General features: G+C 41.9%; 1 protein-coding gene across 2 annotated transcripts; it reads right to left on the reverse strand.

Annotated features, from left to right (window-relative positions):
• Positions 1-6,602: 6,602 nt before the first annotated feature.
• LOC109906854 (claudin-15-like) lies at positions 6,603-16,360 on the reverse strand. Of its 2 annotated transcripts, XM_031791996.1 has the most exons (6): positions 15,895-16,360; positions 8,973-9,143; positions 8,257-8,421; positions 8,072-8,153; positions 7,811-7,918; positions 6,603-7,703 (listed from the first exon to the last, which is right to left on the reverse strand). In XM_031791996.1, exons 2-6 carry the CDS (start codon positions 9,133-9,135, stop codon positions 7,607-7,609), a joined length of 615 nt encoding a protein of 204 aa, XP_031647856.1. In that variant the 5' UTR covers positions 9,136-9,143; positions 15,895-16,360; the 3' UTR covers positions 6,603-7,606. The 2 variants fall into 2 exon arrangements, with proteins under 2 accessions (XP_031647856.1, XP_020360289.1); XM_020504700.2 differs by lacking the exon at positions 15,895-16,360 and having other exon boundaries at positions 8,973-9,371.
• Positions 16,361-17,901: the final 1,541 nt, after the last annotated feature.

The raw sequence follows: 17,901 nt of genomic DNA on the forward strand, positions 1-17,901 counted from the left end.
AGTAATTTACATGCTAGTGCACTTGCAAAATTTGAATCCTACAAGGCGACCCATGGGTCTAGAAGTCGTGTGACTGTGTTGAACCAATCCATTGAACATGGATTTTATAGAAAGAAACTGTGCACATGTTAAAGTGGTCATAGATATTGTTCTAATATGTGCAAAGTAGGATATTCCACTCAGAGGTCATAGAGAAACTGAAGAGGGAATCAACAAAGGTAAGTTTTTAGAAATCTTCAATTTCATTTTTGCTGAGTAGTGTTGGAGGCTATTTTGAAAATGACATCGATAGATAGTCCAATTTTATGAGGGTATGTTTAAGAGCAGTTGGAGAGTTGTATGGCATTGAAGCTCGTCTGGAGGTTAGTAAACAGTGTCCAAAGAAGGGCCAGAAATATACAGAATGGTGTCGTCTGCGTAGAGGTGGCTCAGAGAATCACCAGCAGCAAGAGCGACATTATTGATGTATACAGAGAAGAGAGTCGGCCTGGGAATTGAACCCTGTGGCACCCCATAGAGACTGCCAGAGGTCCGGACAACAGGCCCTCTGATTTGACACACTGAACTCTATCTGAGAAGTAGTTGGTGAACCAGGCGAGGCAGTCATTTGAGAAACCAAGGCTGTTGAGTCTGCCAATAAGAATGTGGTGATTGACAGAGTTGAAAGCCTTGGCCAGGTTCGATGAATACGGCTGCACAGTAATGTCTCTTATCGATGGCGGTTATGATATCGTTTAGGACCTTGAGCGTGGCTGAGGTGCACCCATGACCAGCTTGGAAACCAGATTGCATAGCAGAGAATAGAGGTCGAACGATTAATCAGAATGGCCGATTAATTAGGGCCGATTTCAAGTTATAACAATTGGAAATCTGTATTTTTGGACACCAATTTTGCAGATTTGTATTTATTTTGTTATATTTTTTTTACACCTTTATTTAATATGACTTGCCTAGTTCTTATTCTTATTTTCAATGACGGCCAGGGAAGGGTGGGTTAACTGCCTCCTTCAGGGACAGAATGACAGATTTTCACCTTATCAGCTCGGGGGATCCAATCTTGCAACCTTACAGTTAACTAGTCCAACGCAATAATGACCTGCCTCTTGTTGTACTCCACAAGGAGACTGCCTGTTATGCGAATGCAGTAAGCCAAGGTAAGTTGCTAGCTAGCATTAAACTTAACTTACAAAAAACAATCCGTCATAATCACTAGTTAACAACACATGGTTGATGATATTACTAGATATTATCTAGCGTGTCCTGCATTGCATATAATCTGACTGGGCATTCAAGTATCTAAGTATCTGACTTAGTAGTGTTAGGCAGAAGCAGTCGCGTAAACATGAATTCAAACAGCACTTTAGTGCATTTTGCCAGCAGCTTTTCATTGTGCGTCAAGCATTGCGCTGTTTATGACTTCAAGCCTATCAACTCCCGAGATGAGGCTGGTGTAACCGAAGTGAAATGGCTGGCTAGTTACCGCGCGCTAATAGCGTTTCAAACGTCACTCGCTCTGAGCCTGTGGTTGTTACCCTTGCTCTGCATGGGTAACGCTGCTTCGAGGGTGGCTGTTGTCGTTGTGTGTCTGGTTCGAGCCCAGGGAGGAGCGAGGAGAGGGACGGAAGCTATACTGTTACACTGGCATTACTAAAGTGCCTATAAGAACATCCAATAGTCAAAGGTTAATGAAATACAAATGGTATAGAGGGAAATAGTCCTATAATAACTACAACCTAAAACTTATTGCCTGGGTGTATTGAAGACTCATGTTAAAAGGAACCACCAGCTTTCATATGTTCTCATGTTCTGAGCAAGGAACTTAAACGTTAGCTTTCTTACATGGCACATATTGCACTTTTACTTTCTTCTCCAACACTTTGTTTTTGCATTATTTAAACCAAATTGAACATGTTTCATAATTTATTTGAGGCTAAATTGATTTTATTGATGTATTATATTAAGTTAAAATAAGTGTTCATTCAGTATTGTTGTAATTCTCATTATTACAAATACATTTTAAAAAATCGTCCGATTAATCGGTATCTGCTTTTTTGGTCCTCCAATAATCGGTATCGGCGTTGAAAAAAATCATAATCGGCCGACCTCTAGCAGAGGAGGTACGGTGGGATTCGAAATGGTCTGTGATCTGTTTGTTAACTTGGCCTTCGAAGACCTTAGAAAGGTAGGATAGGCATAGGTCTGTAGCAGTTTGGGTCTAGAGTGTCTCCCCCTTTTGAAGAGGGGGATGATCGTGGCAGCTTTCCAATCTTTGGGGATCTCAGACGATGCGAAAGAGAGGTTGAACAGGCTAGTAATAGGGGTTGCAACAATTTTGGCAGATCATTTTAGAAAGAGAGGGTCCAGATTTTGCAGCTCTTTCAGAACATCAGCTATCTGGATTTGGGTGAAGGAGAAATGGGGGAGGGCTTGGGCAAGTTGCTGTGGGGGGTGCAGGGCTGTTGACTGGGGTAGGGGTAGCCAGGTGGAAAGCATGGCCAGCTGTAGAGAAATGCTTTTTGAAATTCTCAATTATAGTGGATTTATCGGTGGTGACAGTGTTTCCTAGCCTCAGTGCAGTGGGCAGCTGGGAGGAGGTGCTCTTATTTTCCATCGACTTTAGTGTCCAGAAATTTTGGGAGTTTGTGTTACAGGATGCAAATTTCTCTTTGAAAAAGCTGGCCTTAGCTTTCCTAACTGCATGTGTATATTGGTTCCTGACTTCCCTGAAAAGTTGCATATCGCTGAGGCTATTCGATGCTAATGCAGTACGCCACAGGATGTTTTTGTGCTGGTCAAGGGCAGTCAAGTCTGGAGTGTACCAAGGGCTATATCTGTTCCTGTTTTTTATTTTTATTAATGGGGCATGCTTATTTAAGATGGTGAGGAAGGCACTTTTGAAGAACAACCAGGCATCCTCTACCGACGGAATGAGGTCAATATCCTTCCAGGATACCAGGGCCAGGTCGATTAGAAAGACCTGCTCGCTGAAGTGTTTTAGGGAGTGTTTGACAGTGATGAGGGGTGGTCGTTTGACCGAAGACCCATTACGGACGCAGGAAATGAGGCAGTGATCGCTGAGATCCTGGTTGAAGACAGCAGAGATCTATTTGGAGGGCAGGTTGGTTAGGATGATATCTATGAGGGTGCCCGTGTTTACGGATTTGGGGTTGTACCTGGTAGGTTCATTGATAATTTGTGTGAGATTGAGGGCATCAAGCTTAGATTGTGGGATGGCCGGGGTGTTAAGCATGTCCCAGTTTTGGTCACCTAACAGAATGAGCTCTTCAGATCGATATGGGGCAATCAATTCACATATGGTGTCCAGGGCACAGCTGGGGGCAGAAGGAGGTCTATAGCAAGCAGCAACAGTGAGAGACTTGTTTCTGGAAAGGTGGGTTTTTAAAAGTAAAAGCTCAAATTGTTTGGGCACAGACCTGGATAGTAAGACAGAACTCTGCAGGCTATATCTGCAGTGGATTGCAACTCCCCCCCTTTGGCAGTTCTATTTTGTTGGAAAATGTTACAGTTAGGGATGGAAATTTCAGGGGTTTTGGTGGTCTTTCTAAGCCAGGATTCAGACACGGCTAGGACATCCGGGTTGGCAGAGTGTGCTAAAGCAGTGAATAAAAATGCATACTGCCTCCAGCTCAAAGTGGTGTTTCGCGCTGATGAAGCGTGCCTTCCGTTGCCTATGCATTTGCATGGCAAATGGGAAGTGCGCTTCAATAATTGTCCATCTCACAGTTCAGCTATCTGAGCTTTGAGCACTAAATGGATAAGGGCATGGCATGCAAAGGCCTTTAGGCTGAAATCCAATTTATGCTTGATCTGGAAATGTGGTCGGAGGCACGTGACGCAATTGTGGAGCCCCCTTAGGCATGTTGAGGCCAAATCAAGCTCCTTACCGATGCGCCTCTCAAAATGTTTAACAATGCGAAGGGCTCTGTATAGCTCCGCATTGACTTGATTGGTTGATGGTAGGTGGGGGCGGGAGGTCCTGTATATACACTAACTCACTTCAATGACAAATTCCTTCACATTAGTCCTGCTCCGCTAAGCGCAAGAAGTATGAAAGCCCTGACTTCTGAGGCTACATCGCAGTAAATGCTGTAAGGCCACTTCAGAGGTTTGATTGACCATGCAGAGCCTTTAATTGCCCCACCACACAAAACATTCACAACCTTTTCTCAACTTTATTAAGGTAATATTAAAAGTAAGTCAAGCCATTGCTTATAGGGAAAATACGAGCAGGATTGTTTCATTCAGAATGAAACAAAACAGGTTTTGCATATGCTATTTAAATAACTGGTTTAGGTTCATAAATAGGCCAACAATAATAATGATATATAATAATAATAATAATAATGATGATAAAACAAAGTATACTACCCCCCAAAAAATCAGCACGTGGAAATCCTAATAACGCTTCTGCTGAACTATACACATTTGATTATAGATGCATGCAATACATCACCATTTTGTAAATGTACCATCCAGTACTTCCAACTCAAAACCCCTTCCTGCAGGTATGCTTATTAGTGAGCTGGACATTCAATAAACTGTGTTATAATTTCTACACAGTTTGGATTTAGTCATTTTAAAGTATATTGAATCCCTCCCCCCTATTTTTTTTATAAAAAAAAAATATATATATACATAAGCAATAGCGGCCAAGAAGTGCTCCGCATATGTGGGAACTCCTTCAAGACTTTTGGAAAAGCATTCCAGGTGAAGCTGGTTGAGAGAATGCCAAGAGTGTGCAAAGCTGTCATCAAGGCAAAGGGTGGCTACTTTGAAGAATTTGCTTAACACTTTTTTTGTTACTACATGAATCCATATGTGTTCTTTCATAGTTGTGATGTCTTCACTATTATTCTACAATGTAGAAAATAGTAAAAATAAAGAAACCCTTGAATGAGTAGTTGTGCCCAAACTTTTGACTGGTACTGTATGTCTAAAATACTCAAACCACCAGCAGGCGGGATTGGCTGTATGTTTGACACCTTTATACAGTACAGTATAAAACTCTCAATAGATATTGTTTAGGGAGCGGTCGAAACGTATATAATTGTTACCAGGAGGAAAATGGGGGAGGGTCATGCGTTTTGAATTTCAGTCATGGGGAGGAGGGTTTTGTCTTTTTTTAATTTAATTTAGTCCGGGGGAGGGTCATGCAATATGTAATAGATGAAATGTCATATTTCTCAGTGTTTTGAGAATTAGTTGCTTAATATAGTATCTCGATGTGTGCCCGATTATGCCCCACATCCCTGATTCTCTGCTTGGTGTGCAATTATCAAGTACTCCTAGTGTAGTCTCAATAAAATTATCCATAGCCTATACCCCACAAACTCAAGTCTGAACCTCAAAGCCAGTTCCACTGCATTGTTCTCCTCCTAAACAGGGACTGATTTAGACATGGGACACCTGGTGTGTGAAATGTAATTACCAGGTAGAACAGAGATCCAGCTGGCTCCGGAGAAGCACAGGGCAAAGTTATGTTTCTAAGAAAATATACTTCCCAAGTTTTTGTGCTGCTGGGATGATGTATATTAAACTACACTGCAATGGGATAGACATTCTGAAAAATGAGCCCCGGCTTGCCCTGCTCTGGCTGATGTAAACCCTGTCGTGCTGCCTAACCAATGACTGTGGTGTGTATGGTGGCATTTCAGGAGGCCAGTCAAGGCTTCTTCAGATAATACATTTTTATTTGTAAAAATAATGCAATATCTGTGCAAGCGACTAGGCCTACTGATGTCCTGCTCAGTTTGAGAGGTAGAGCACTTAGATTAGGACTGGAGGTAATCTTGCTACTGCTATAATTGATTTTAATAAAATCAATATGTTTTGTTTCCTAATGAAACTATTTGTCAGAGTTACTGACCTTTTACAATAACCCATATTCGAGTAATTTACATAACTTACATTATTATGAAGCGGCAGCAGCGCATGGGTGTTGGGTAGGTTCATTCGAGAAGGCCTAATTCATGTATACAGTTTTTGATTTGACTTTAGGCTAATAACAAGAGGGCTTTGTGTTGGAGCCTATTTCTTCCTATTCAAGAAACAAGAGGTAGGCCTACCTGTTTGACAGACGAAATTATAGTCTACTATCCATTGTCAACCAATTCCTTCAGTCACCATGTACTCACTCCTTAAATATCTGTGTCATTGAAGAGCTTGGTGTGTTAAATTAACACCAGGGCTCGAATTGAGGGGGTATGCGAGGGTATTGTGGCTTTTGTTAAAGAAAATGGCTAAAAGCATAGGACCTGATTTATATAAAGCGATCTACATATAACAACGCTTTAGTCCGCAAAGCTTTATGCTAGAAACAACCTGTAAAATGCAGGGGGAAGACGTGACTCCGATGCACCTGAGGAGACAAAAAAAAGACTTTGCTTCGCTATCAATTGACGTTCGACATTTCAACAGGCTATTCAACAACATACTAATTCTAAATCAGTCAGAAGCAAGCCAGGTAGCCTAAGAAGGAACAACAATTAATTATTTAGGCTATATTATGATTTCAATGCTATAGCCTGCCTATACATTTAGCATTTAGGCTGTATACAAAAAAATGATTCCTTACTATTGAATAATAAAACAAAATGCCTTTATTCTACAGTGCAGTCATTTTAACAGTACCTTTTGAATTCACTTTTAGAAACATGAGTTTGGCCAGTCTTTGGTTTGAGGATCATGCAGTGAGCTATGCATGCCTAGTTTGTTCATTTAGAATACTGTAGCAGATGCTCTTGTATTCCCATGCCCTAATCACAGACAACACAAAACTATTTTGTAACAACAATGTCATGGAATAAAATAGAATAAATAAGAACATTATTTCCCAAATGAAAAAAGTTACAAGTGCATGTCGCTTTTTCTTGAATTCATTAATGATCAGTTGCTTCAGTTGTAACTGGTTCTGTTGCACTACATTTCAACAATTGATCGATAACTTTAGCACTGTTCCTATCATCCTTTTTAACAAAACCCTGAATAGAAATTAAAACGTTTCCGGTGCTGCAGCATGCGCTCATTTGTTGTCATGCTCTGTTGTGGTGTTAAAAAAAGATTCTGCTTGTCTCCAGTCGTGTAGAATTGCATGAAATGCATTTATAAAAGGCATGTTTTTCTCAGCCCGAAAATAAGAGATTCATGCAGGGTTTTTATTATAATGTATATATTTTCACCCCTACCATTGTGTGCGGTGGTCTGCGAATCCACAACCTAATACTTATAAAACGAAGAACAGTTTCTAAAACTGCATATCTAAGGCTTGGATTGGCCTGTCCTAGGATTGAGGGTAAATGGTAGGCATGTTCTCTGCTATCCACTTGGTGTTTTAATTATTATTGTGGGTATAGGGGTTGGTCACTTGTTTTTTTTACATTCAGGGAGGGTCGAGTAATATATTTTACTGAGGGGAGGGAATTTCATTTTCATTTAAGAGAAGTCTGATTTTTCTCCATTTATCCCTCATAAATAACGTACAGTCCCTTACACCTTCTCAGTAGCTGTACGTGTAACAGTGTCTGGTAGGTTTGACACATGGTGAATGAAGGTGATCCACAGGGTCCAGTGGTGTGCCCTCTCTTTCTCAGACATAGGCGTCCTGGCCGTAGGAAGTGGCAGCCTGACTCCGTGATGGTGCAACTCCAGAGTACACTCTGCCCCTGGGCTGGTATGGGTAAGGTCTGAGGAAGGGAAAGAAGAGAGGAAGAATGGGTGAGGACACACATAGATGTGGATCAGGAAGGATACAGACACACACATACATACACACAGTATCCACTGAACTCACTGTTTCTCAGACGTGCCCAGTTTGCAGGCACATGTCAAACATGACCCTCCAGTGAGTGCAAGAACAGCCGAGCACCAGCCAATGTAGAGGCCCTCTCCGATTTCATACCTGCAACACACAGTATGTCCTACAGTAAATCAAGTTCATAAACAGGCTTTGGAAGTGAGACTGCTCTTCTGTCTAAAATACAGCAGAGGGCAGCAGTGTGCTACTAGCCTCATTACTGCAGTTGGAATAGGCCAACAGTCTCCTCTCACTTACTTTATCCCGGGATAGAATGGGTTAAAAAAGTCCTGGGTGATGTTGAAAGCATACCAAGACACTGAGATCATTGTGCACAGGCCTGAGAGAGAAATTGCGAGAGAGCGAGAAGTTAATTGTGCACAAATTGAGATTTGGCTGTTATGGAAACAGTAATTATAGTAAACTTGAGCATGCCCAGTTACCTTGAAGAAAGAAAAGCACACCACCAACGCCAACTATTCTACCCTTTAGAACCATGTCCTCTCCGGCAGCTTTAGAACACTGTACCCCGACCAGGGTGACGACGAGCCCGATTGATCCAAAAACGACCGCTGCAATCATCAATGCTCGAGACGCCTGGATGTATCCTGCTTAAAAATAAAGACAATTTGTACAATCAAGATTTAATAGGGCTATTACATGTTTTTTTTTAATATACTGTAATAATAAATACAATGATTATCAAATTGGTTTCACATGTGATTTGTACAGAATCATATTGAGTAATGCACATTTTAATTGCCACACTTGAAACTAATAATTATGATAAATATTTAAGGATATGATGTATTGTATTTGTTGAGTAGGGAAGGTCAATTGTCCCAATCAAATACCAGAATTGTGTAGTATAGAATAAATTATTTGGCAGATTTTTATCTTAACCAATTACATCTTGGTTCAACCTAAATTGATTGATTATTTATTTCGTTCTTGGATAATCATATGTTTAACCACAAATGAAAAAGGTCAAAGTATTGCCTATGGGCCTTTACATATTCGTTTAACTACAACAAAACAATATCAAACATCACAAGCAATAAATCGATTTACTCTTCAAACATTGTTGCTTAATTTCTCTATTGCAATTGTTCTATTTTTTTTATTGACAATGATTCCTATTATCTTCTGGTGCACTTGCCGTTCAGGGCCAGTAGAGAGGGGAACTCGCGGCAGTTGTGGACACCAGTTGAGTCCGTGGCACAGGACATCCATAGGTTCTCATAGATGTTCGAGGTAATGATGACGTTCCCGTCATCCGTTGAAACCTTCCAGTAACGGTTCGGTATAGCTATCCCCACCATCACCCATCCTATGAACCCAAGCAGCAAGCAAACAACCTCCAGTATAGGATCCATTTAGATTTTTCAAGTAATTGGTGTAAATAAAAACAGAAGGAGAAAGAAAAGAGAGAAAAAAATAGGATATCCTATCGTTAGCTTGTAAAATATCAAATATAAGCATATATCTCCACAGGATGAAATTCTGTTGAGTGTCTGCTCCCCTTCTTGGTCACGATTGTGTCAGGTTGTCAATGAGCAACAGACATGCTCAGTGATTTATCGTTGCCTACCTGTGTTCTCTCCCACCCCCTCATAAACACACACACACACAGACACACACACACACACTTGTATTTGCTACATCATGGGGAAACATGTCTGGGAGGTGCCTGACAGGGACAGCACTTTCTCAAATGGTCTAGGGACATGATCTAAACTGATACACGTTTCTTGTGCTTCTGCAATCTTAGAAATTGCTTGAAATATCAAGATATTATCATATTAACCACACCTGACATTTCACATCCTGCTGAGTACTTGTCAGATAATCCACCCTAATGAGGACCAGTGATGTCATTACTATTTGCATTTCAAAGTGTGACATCACTGTGGTACTGCAGGGGACCAAGCTTCTGGTGTGTCTTTGCATTGCGTTTAATGGTTTACAACATTCTAGAGATCGACCGATTATGATTTTTCAACGCGGTTACCGATTTATTGGAGGACCAAAAAGGCCGATACCGATTAGTCGGACGATTAAAATTTAAAAATGTGTAATAATGGCAATTACAACAATACTGAATGAACACTTATTTTAACTTAACATAATACATAAATAAAATCAATTTAGCCTCAAATAATGAAACATGTTCAATTTGGTTTAAATAATGTAAAAACAAAGTGTTGGAGAAGAAAGTAAAAGTGCAATATGTGCCATGTAAGAAAGCTAACGTTTAAGTTCCTTGCTCAGAACATGAGAACATATGAAAGCTGGTGGTTCCTTTTAACATGAGTCTTCAATACACCCAGGCAAGAAGTTTTAGGTTGTAGTTATTATAGGACTATTTCCCTCTATACCATTTGTATTTCATTAACCTTTGACTATTGGATGTTCTTATAGGCACTTGTAGGCACTAGTATTGCCAGTGTAACAGTATAGCTTTCGTCCCTCTCCTCACTCCTCCCTGGGCTCGAACCAGCAACACAACGACAACATCCACCATCGAAGCAGCGTTACCCATGCAGAGTAAGGGGAACAACTACTAGAAGGCTCAGAGCGAGTGACGTTTGAAACGCTATTAGCGTGCGGTAACTAGCTAGCCATTTCACTTCAGTTACACCAGCCTCATCTCGGGAGTTGATAGGCTTGAAGTCATAAACAGCGCAATGCTTGACGCACAACGAAGAGCTGCTGGCAAAACGCACAAAAGTGCTGTTTAAATGAATGTTTACACGCCTGCTTCTGCCTACCACCGCTCAGTCAGATACTTAGATACTTGTATGCTTGTATGCTCAGTCTGATTATATGCAACGCAGGACTCGCTAGATAATATCTAGTAATATCATCAACCATGTGTAGTTAACTAGTGATTATGATTGATTGTTTTTTATAAGATAAGTTTAATGCTAGCTAGCAATTTACCTTGGCTTACTCCATTCGCGTAACAGGCAGTCTCCTTGTGGAGTGCAACGAGAGAGAGGCAGGTTGTTATTGCGTTGGGCTAGTTAACTGTAAGGTTGCAAGATTGGTTCCCCCGAGCTGACAAGGTGAAAATTTGTCGTTCTGCCCCTGAACAAGGCAGTTAACCCACCGTTCTTAGGTCGTCATTGAAAAGAAGAATGTGTTCTTAACTGACTTGCCTAGATGAGTTAAGGTATTAAAAAAATTGGCAAATCGGTGCCCAAAAATACCGATTTCCGATTGTTATGAAAACTTGAAATCGTCCCTAATTAATCGGCCATTCCGATTAATCGGTCGACCTCTACAACATTCTCATGTTTTTAAACCCATAGGCGATAGTGGCCTAGAGGTGTGGAGAATGGTTATATATGGGATTTATATTCTGTAATCCTCAATCTGCCTCAGAAGTGAATCTTCCCTAAAGACTGGTACCACAACTACCATTGTGCAGTTCCTTACTGGCAGTTTGCTTAACAAGGTGGCTGGGTCTTAAATTGGGTCTGCTGGTCTGCTGGAGTTAAATTTGTTGGATTCCAATGTGTCAACACATCCTATACATCTTTAGGGAAGCTTTCACGCTCTAGCAAACAAAGGGATATGAGGGGTGCTCGACAACTAGACATATACTGAAGATGTTCACTGATACATTTTTTTAAAGACATAATTGGATGGTGTTCAAGCACTCAACAATCAGAATATTGAGGAATTTATGCATTCATATTGCACTCACTTCATTCCTCCTGAGGACAGATGGACATCCTTGTATATCTTATAACCCTTTTATTTTGAAGGGTCATGGCACCCCTACAGGACTCCAATTGTTTCCAATTACCCTAGGCCATGCCCCTTCCCTCCACACCGATTCCCACTCCCTAATCGCCTCTCCTCTACCTTTTTAAGAGCCAGCAGCATACCAACCTGCATCTATCTCACTGCTGGCTTGCTTCTGAAGCTAAAGCAGGGTTGGTCCTAGTCACTCCCTGGATGGGAGACCAGATGCTGCTGGAAGTGGTGTTGGAGGGCTAGTAGGAGGCACTCTTTCCTCTGGTCTAAAAAACATCCCAATACCCCAGCGCAGTAATTGGGGATGCTGTCTTTCGGATGGGATGTTAAACAGGTGTCCTGACTCTCTAAGGTCATTAAAGATCCCAAGTCACTTATTGTAAGAGTAGGGGTGTCCTGGCTAAATTCCCAAGCTGTCCTTCATACCATCATGGTCACTTAATCATCCCCAGCTTACAATTGCCTCATTCTTCCCTGTAACTATTCCCCAGGTTGTTTCTGTAAATGAGAATGTGTTCTTAGTCAGTTTACCTGGTTAATAAATAAAAACCCCATGCCACTTCCCCCTAATCACCTCTCCTCTACTTTTTACCCCAGGTCACGCCACTTCCCTCCACTCCCTAATCACCTCTCCTCTACTTTTTACCCCAGGTCACGCCACTTCCCTCCACTCCCTAATCACCTCTCCTCTACTTTTTACCCCAGGTCACGCCACTTCCCTCCACTCCCTAATCACCTCTCCTCTACTTTTTACCCCAGGTCACGCCCCTTCCCTCCACTCCCTAATCACATCTCATCTACTTTTTACCCCAGGTCACGCCCCTTCCCTCCACTCCCTAATCACATCTCATCTACTTTTTACCCCAGGTCACGCCCCTTCCCTCCACTCCCTAATCACATCTCATCTACTTTTTACCCCAGGTCACGCCCCCTTCCACACCTATTTCCACTCCCTAATCACCTCTCCTCTACCTTTTTTCCCCACACTTCTGTTTCCCCATATAAGCTTCATGTTCATTCCTACCAACCATTTCAGTTCGGTTCAGGTCATGCTGGGTGACGCCATGGCGGCCCGATCCTGCCGCTGTACATGATATGATGAACTAAGTGTCCTTTGTTGTTATACTGTTTGAGGAAATGTAAGTCCTAAATAATATATATATTAGTGATGGGATAGCGCTTTCACAATATTGTGCCAAAAAAACAGTTCATTGCTCAGAGCTTCATTATCTGTTCACAATGCAATCTGTTGGTCAACAATAAATAGCACTGATTATCAGAGATGTTCTCTTTCTCCACTGTTTTTAACTCTGTGGCGCAGGGGTAAGTTGTTGGCTTTACTAGCCTTACAATCAGTTGTAATGCCAAGTTTCCATTATACTTGCCTTTTTTGCCTTCAAATGTACTATTTTTCAATATGCATTTATGAAATAAGACAGATGCATATACTATACTCAATTTTAAAAAATGCAGAAAGTTGTGGTTTCAAATCAATTTTTAAGTGTGCCTTCAATGGGATTCGACAACCTCACATCGCTGAATGTTCCCTACTCTACCCGCTAAGTTTACCTGTAAGGTAAACGTTTTTGGACAAAATCCTACCTATATTTGTAACTACTGTAGGGGTCGGTGTTTGAAAGCAGCTTGGAATCGAAGAGGGCACTGGAATCATGTTGAAATCAGTGGGATTTCACATTTTGCAACGCATGGTTTGAAAAAATCACTTAATCAAACGAAGCTTTGGATCATTGATACTTCTGATCAAGTGATACAGGTTCAAATTGAGCTGCTTAGCGATTTTTGAAGCCGGCCTCAGAGCTCCTGTATCAAATATAACAGCAACAGTCCTGAACCTAGCTTACAATCCATGGTGGCAGCAACAGTCCTGAACCTAGCTTACAGTCCATGGTGGCAGAAACAGTCCTGAACCTAGTTTAAAATCCATGGTGGCAGCAACAGTCCTGAACCTAGCTTACAATCCATGGTGGCAGCAACAGTCTTGAACCTAGTTTACAATCCATGGTGGCAGCAACAGTACTGAACCTACGTTACAGTCCATGGTGGCAGCAACAGTCCTGAACCTAGCTTACAATCCATGGTGATAGTAACAGTGCTGAACCTAGTTTACAGTCCATGGTGGCAGCAACAGTCCTGAACCTAGCTTACAATCCATGGTGGCAGCAACAGTCCTGAACCTAGCTTACAATCCATGGTGGCAGCAACAGTCCTGAACCTAGCGTACAATCCATGGTGGCAGCAACAGTCCTGAACCTAGTTTAAAATCCATGGTGGCAGCAACAGTCCTTAACCTAGCTTACAATCCATGGTGGCAGCAACAGTCTTGAACCTAGTTTACAATCCATGGTGGCAGCAACAGTTCTGAACCTACGTTACAGTCCATGGTGGCAGCAACAGTCCTGAACCTAGCTTACAATCCATGGTGATAGTAACAGTCCTGAACCTAGCTTACAATCCATGGTGGCAGCAACAGTCATGAACCTAGCTTACAATCCATGGTGGCAGCAACAGTCCTGAACCTAGCTTACAATCCATGGTGGCAGCAACAGTCCTGAACCTAGCTTACAATCCATGGTGGCAGCAACAGTCCTGAACCTAGTTTACAGTCCATGGTGGCAGCAACAGTCCTGAACCTATCTTACAATCCATGGTGGTAGTAACAGTCCTGAACCTAGTTTGCAGTCCATGGTGGCAGCAACAGTGCTGAACCTGGCTTAAAATCCATGGTGGCAGCAACAGTAGTGAACCTAGTTTACAGTCTGTCCTAGCCCTATTCCCTTTCTTCACCTTCCAAAGGCACAACCAACCAAAGGCACAACCATCAATTATTAGTATCCACGTCCTAACAGTGCATTTATTGTTCAGGCAAATGCTGAAGGAAACACATGAGTAAGAGTGCTAAACAATATTGAACTATTGTTCAGAGACCTATGACCTTTTCCAGGAACTGCTGGTTTGGGAGTCTCAGCTTAAGAGACTGAAACAAACGTGAGTATTGTCAAGCTGTGCTGAGTGATAATTGGCACTGAGTTATAATTGCTATGAAATAACAAAAAACAGAAATACCTTATTTACATAAGTTTTCAGACCCTTTGCTATGAGACTCAAAATTGAGCTCAGGTGCATCCTGTTTCCATTGATCATCCTTGAGATGTTTCTACAACTTGATTGGAGTCCACTTGTGGTACATTTAATTGATTGGACATGATTTGGAAAGGCACACACCTGTCTATATAAGGTCCCACAGTTGACATTGCATATCGGAGCAAAAGCCAAGCCATGAGGTCGAAGGAATTGTCCGTAGAGCTCCGAGACAGGATTGGGTCGAGGAACAGATCTGGGGAAGGGTACCATTGAAGGTCCCCAATAACAATAACCTCCATCATTCTTAAATGTAAGAAGTTTGGAACCAACTAGACTCTTCCTAGAACTGTCCGCCCAGCCAAACTGAGCAATCGGGGGAGAGGAGCCGTGGTCAGGGAGGTGACCATGACCCTAATGGTCCAGAGCTGGTGAATGGTGACAGAGCTCCTCTGTGACGATGGGAGAACCTTCCAGAAGGACAAACATCTCTGCAGCACTCCACCAATCAGGCCTTTATGGTAGAGTGGCCAGACAGAAGCCTATCCTCAGTAAAAGGCACATGACAGCCCGTTTGGAGATGCCAAAGGGCACCTAACGGACTCTCAGACCATGAGAAACAAGATTCTCTGGTCTGATGAATTCAAGATTGAACTCTTTGGCCTGAATGCCAAGCGGCACGTCTGGAGGAAACCTGGCACTATCCCTACAGTGAAGCATGGTGGTGGAAGCATCATGCTTTGGGGATGTTTTTTTAGAGGCAGGGACTGGAAGACTAGTCAGGATCGAGGGAAAGATGAACGGAGCAAAGTACAGAGTTCCTTAATGAAAACCTGCTGCAGAGTGCTCAGAACCTCAGACTGGGGCGAAGGTTTACCTTCTAACACAGTTTTAGTCATTATTTTTGTAAGGGGACCACTTTGGGTTGAGACAATCCCTCAGAGGGCCGCACAGATCTTTAATTTGACCAGTCAATATTATTGTCAGCAAAAAATGTAACAAGTGCTTTCAGAATATCCTCTCCTCGTGTTTGTCCCTGAAGGGGCAGTGAACATAAAAGTTCCTCTATGAACGACTCGTTTTGAGGGAAGCGGACCCACACACATAATTGGGCTATGTCACTTATATCAGTGCTTTCGTCAAGTGCAATACTAAAACACGGCACCACGGATATGTCAGTAATCAGTTGCCTACCGATGTCCTCGCCAGTTGCTTACCGATGTCCTCGCCAGATGCTTACCGATGTCCTCGCCAGATGTCTTCTATGTGTCTTGTTATGGTCGAGTCTGAGAGTTGCAGTCCCTTAATTTGCTTTAAAATAGCATCCTTGTTTTGTGAACTCAGCAAACAATATTTCAGCTGAGTCCAAAAAACATTATCTGACAATCTCCGCGTCTGTGAAGGCCTTCTTGTTTCTTGTGAGTATCCAAGCAATCTCATATGTTGCCCCTCGTTTTCTCTGCAACAGTGCTAGATCTGTCCATCATTTGTTGTTGTCCTTTGAGCTGTCCTTTGAGTTGCACTATTTTGTTGTTTCTGAGGTAGCTTTGTGGCGGATATGTTTTGTGAAAGTGGCATGGTGTGACTGGAAATGTTGCTCTAAATTTGTTCGTTGAAAACAATTTACTGTCTTCTGGCAAAAAAGACAAAGTGAGCTAGTCCCGGCAGGTAGCCTAGTGGTTAGAGCGTTGGGCCAGTAACCGAAAGGTTGCTGGATTGAATCCCAGAGCTGACAAGGTAAAATCTGTCGTTCTGCCCCTGAACAAGGCAGTTATCCCACTATCGACCAGTAGGCTGTCATTGTAAATAAGAATATGTTCTTTAACTGAATTTCCTAGTTAAATAATGGTACAAAAAAATACTTGTCTGTCCATTTCTTTTGGAACTTTCTGTGTTCTTCTTGAATCGACCGTATCGTTGTCTTAGCCACCGGAGCCACGTTAGCTACGTTAGCTAGCTGCATTTTCCCATCGCCGTCTTCCTGATTTTCCTGGTTCTCCGGTGGTTGTTCGTTCATAGCTGTCACGTTGTTCTCCAGCTCTTCCCCCTCATTTTCATTGTCAATAGATTTCTGTTTCTTTTTTTTACAAAGAAATCAATCCATGTCTACCCGACTGCAAAATTAGCTAGTAGTAAACTGATATGTGTCGGTCACTGTATGAGCAGTTACATTCTATTTCGGCAGATGTTCTATTTCGGCAGATGTTCTATTTCGGCCTTTCTGTTCAACAGCTGCGCTATACTGTCATCTATCGGCTGTCCAGGGAACAATAGATATATTCAATGAAGTGATTCTGGCCTGCAATAAACACATTGAATTGAAATTGTATCATTGTTATGTATTATGGATGGAAAATAGGAAAATCACCGCGGGCCACACAATGAGTACCATTGTTCTAACAGGACAACAACCCTAAGCACACAGCCAAGACAATGGAAGAGTGGCTTCAGGACAAGTCTTTGAATGTCCTTGAGTGGCCCAGCTAGAGTCCGGACTTGAACCCGGTCGAACATCTCTGGAGAGACCTGAAAATAGCTGTGTAGCAATGCTCCCCATCCAACCTGACAGAGCTCAAGATGATCTGCAGAGAAGAATGGGAGAAACTCACCAAATACAGGTGTGCCAAGCTTGTAGCTTCATACCCAAGAAGATTCAAGGCTGTAATCGCTGCCAAAGTTGCTTCAACAAAGTACTGATTAAAGGGGTCTGAATACTTATGTAAATGAATACATTTGCAAAATTTCTAAAAACCTGTTTTTGCTTTGCCATTATTGGGTATTGTGTGTAGATTGATGAGGGAAAAAAACAATATATTCAATTTTAGAATAAGGCTGTAACATTGCAAAATGTGGAAAAAGTCAAGGGGTCTGAATACTTTCTAAATGCTCTGTATATATTTATATTCTGGACTCTGACATTGCTCATTGTAATGTTTCTTAATTCCTGTCTTTTTATTTGGGGGATTTGTGTGTACTGTTTGTATTGTGAGATATTACTGCACTGTTGGAACATAAGCATTTATCTACACCTATAATAACATTGATACCCTTAAATGGTGATTCAGAACCAGACGTTGGACTGTGTGATAGGCGAGCCTTGCAATGGACATATTTGGGCAATTTTAATTGACACGGAGTATGCATGTCCACCAAACAAGTGAATCTGTCACAGCAGTCATGGTGGGTAAGTTTAATTTCCTTTCTGCTCTGGCTAGGTAGCAAGC

The sequence above is a fragment of the Oncorhynchus kisutch genome, linkage group LG16 (assembly GCF_002021735.2).
Source record: "Oncorhynchus kisutch isolate 150728-3 linkage group LG16, Okis_V2, whole genome shotgun sequence".
Lineage (NCBI taxonomy): Eukaryota > Metazoa > Chordata > Actinopteri > Salmoniformes > Salmonidae > Oncorhynchus > Oncorhynchus kisutch.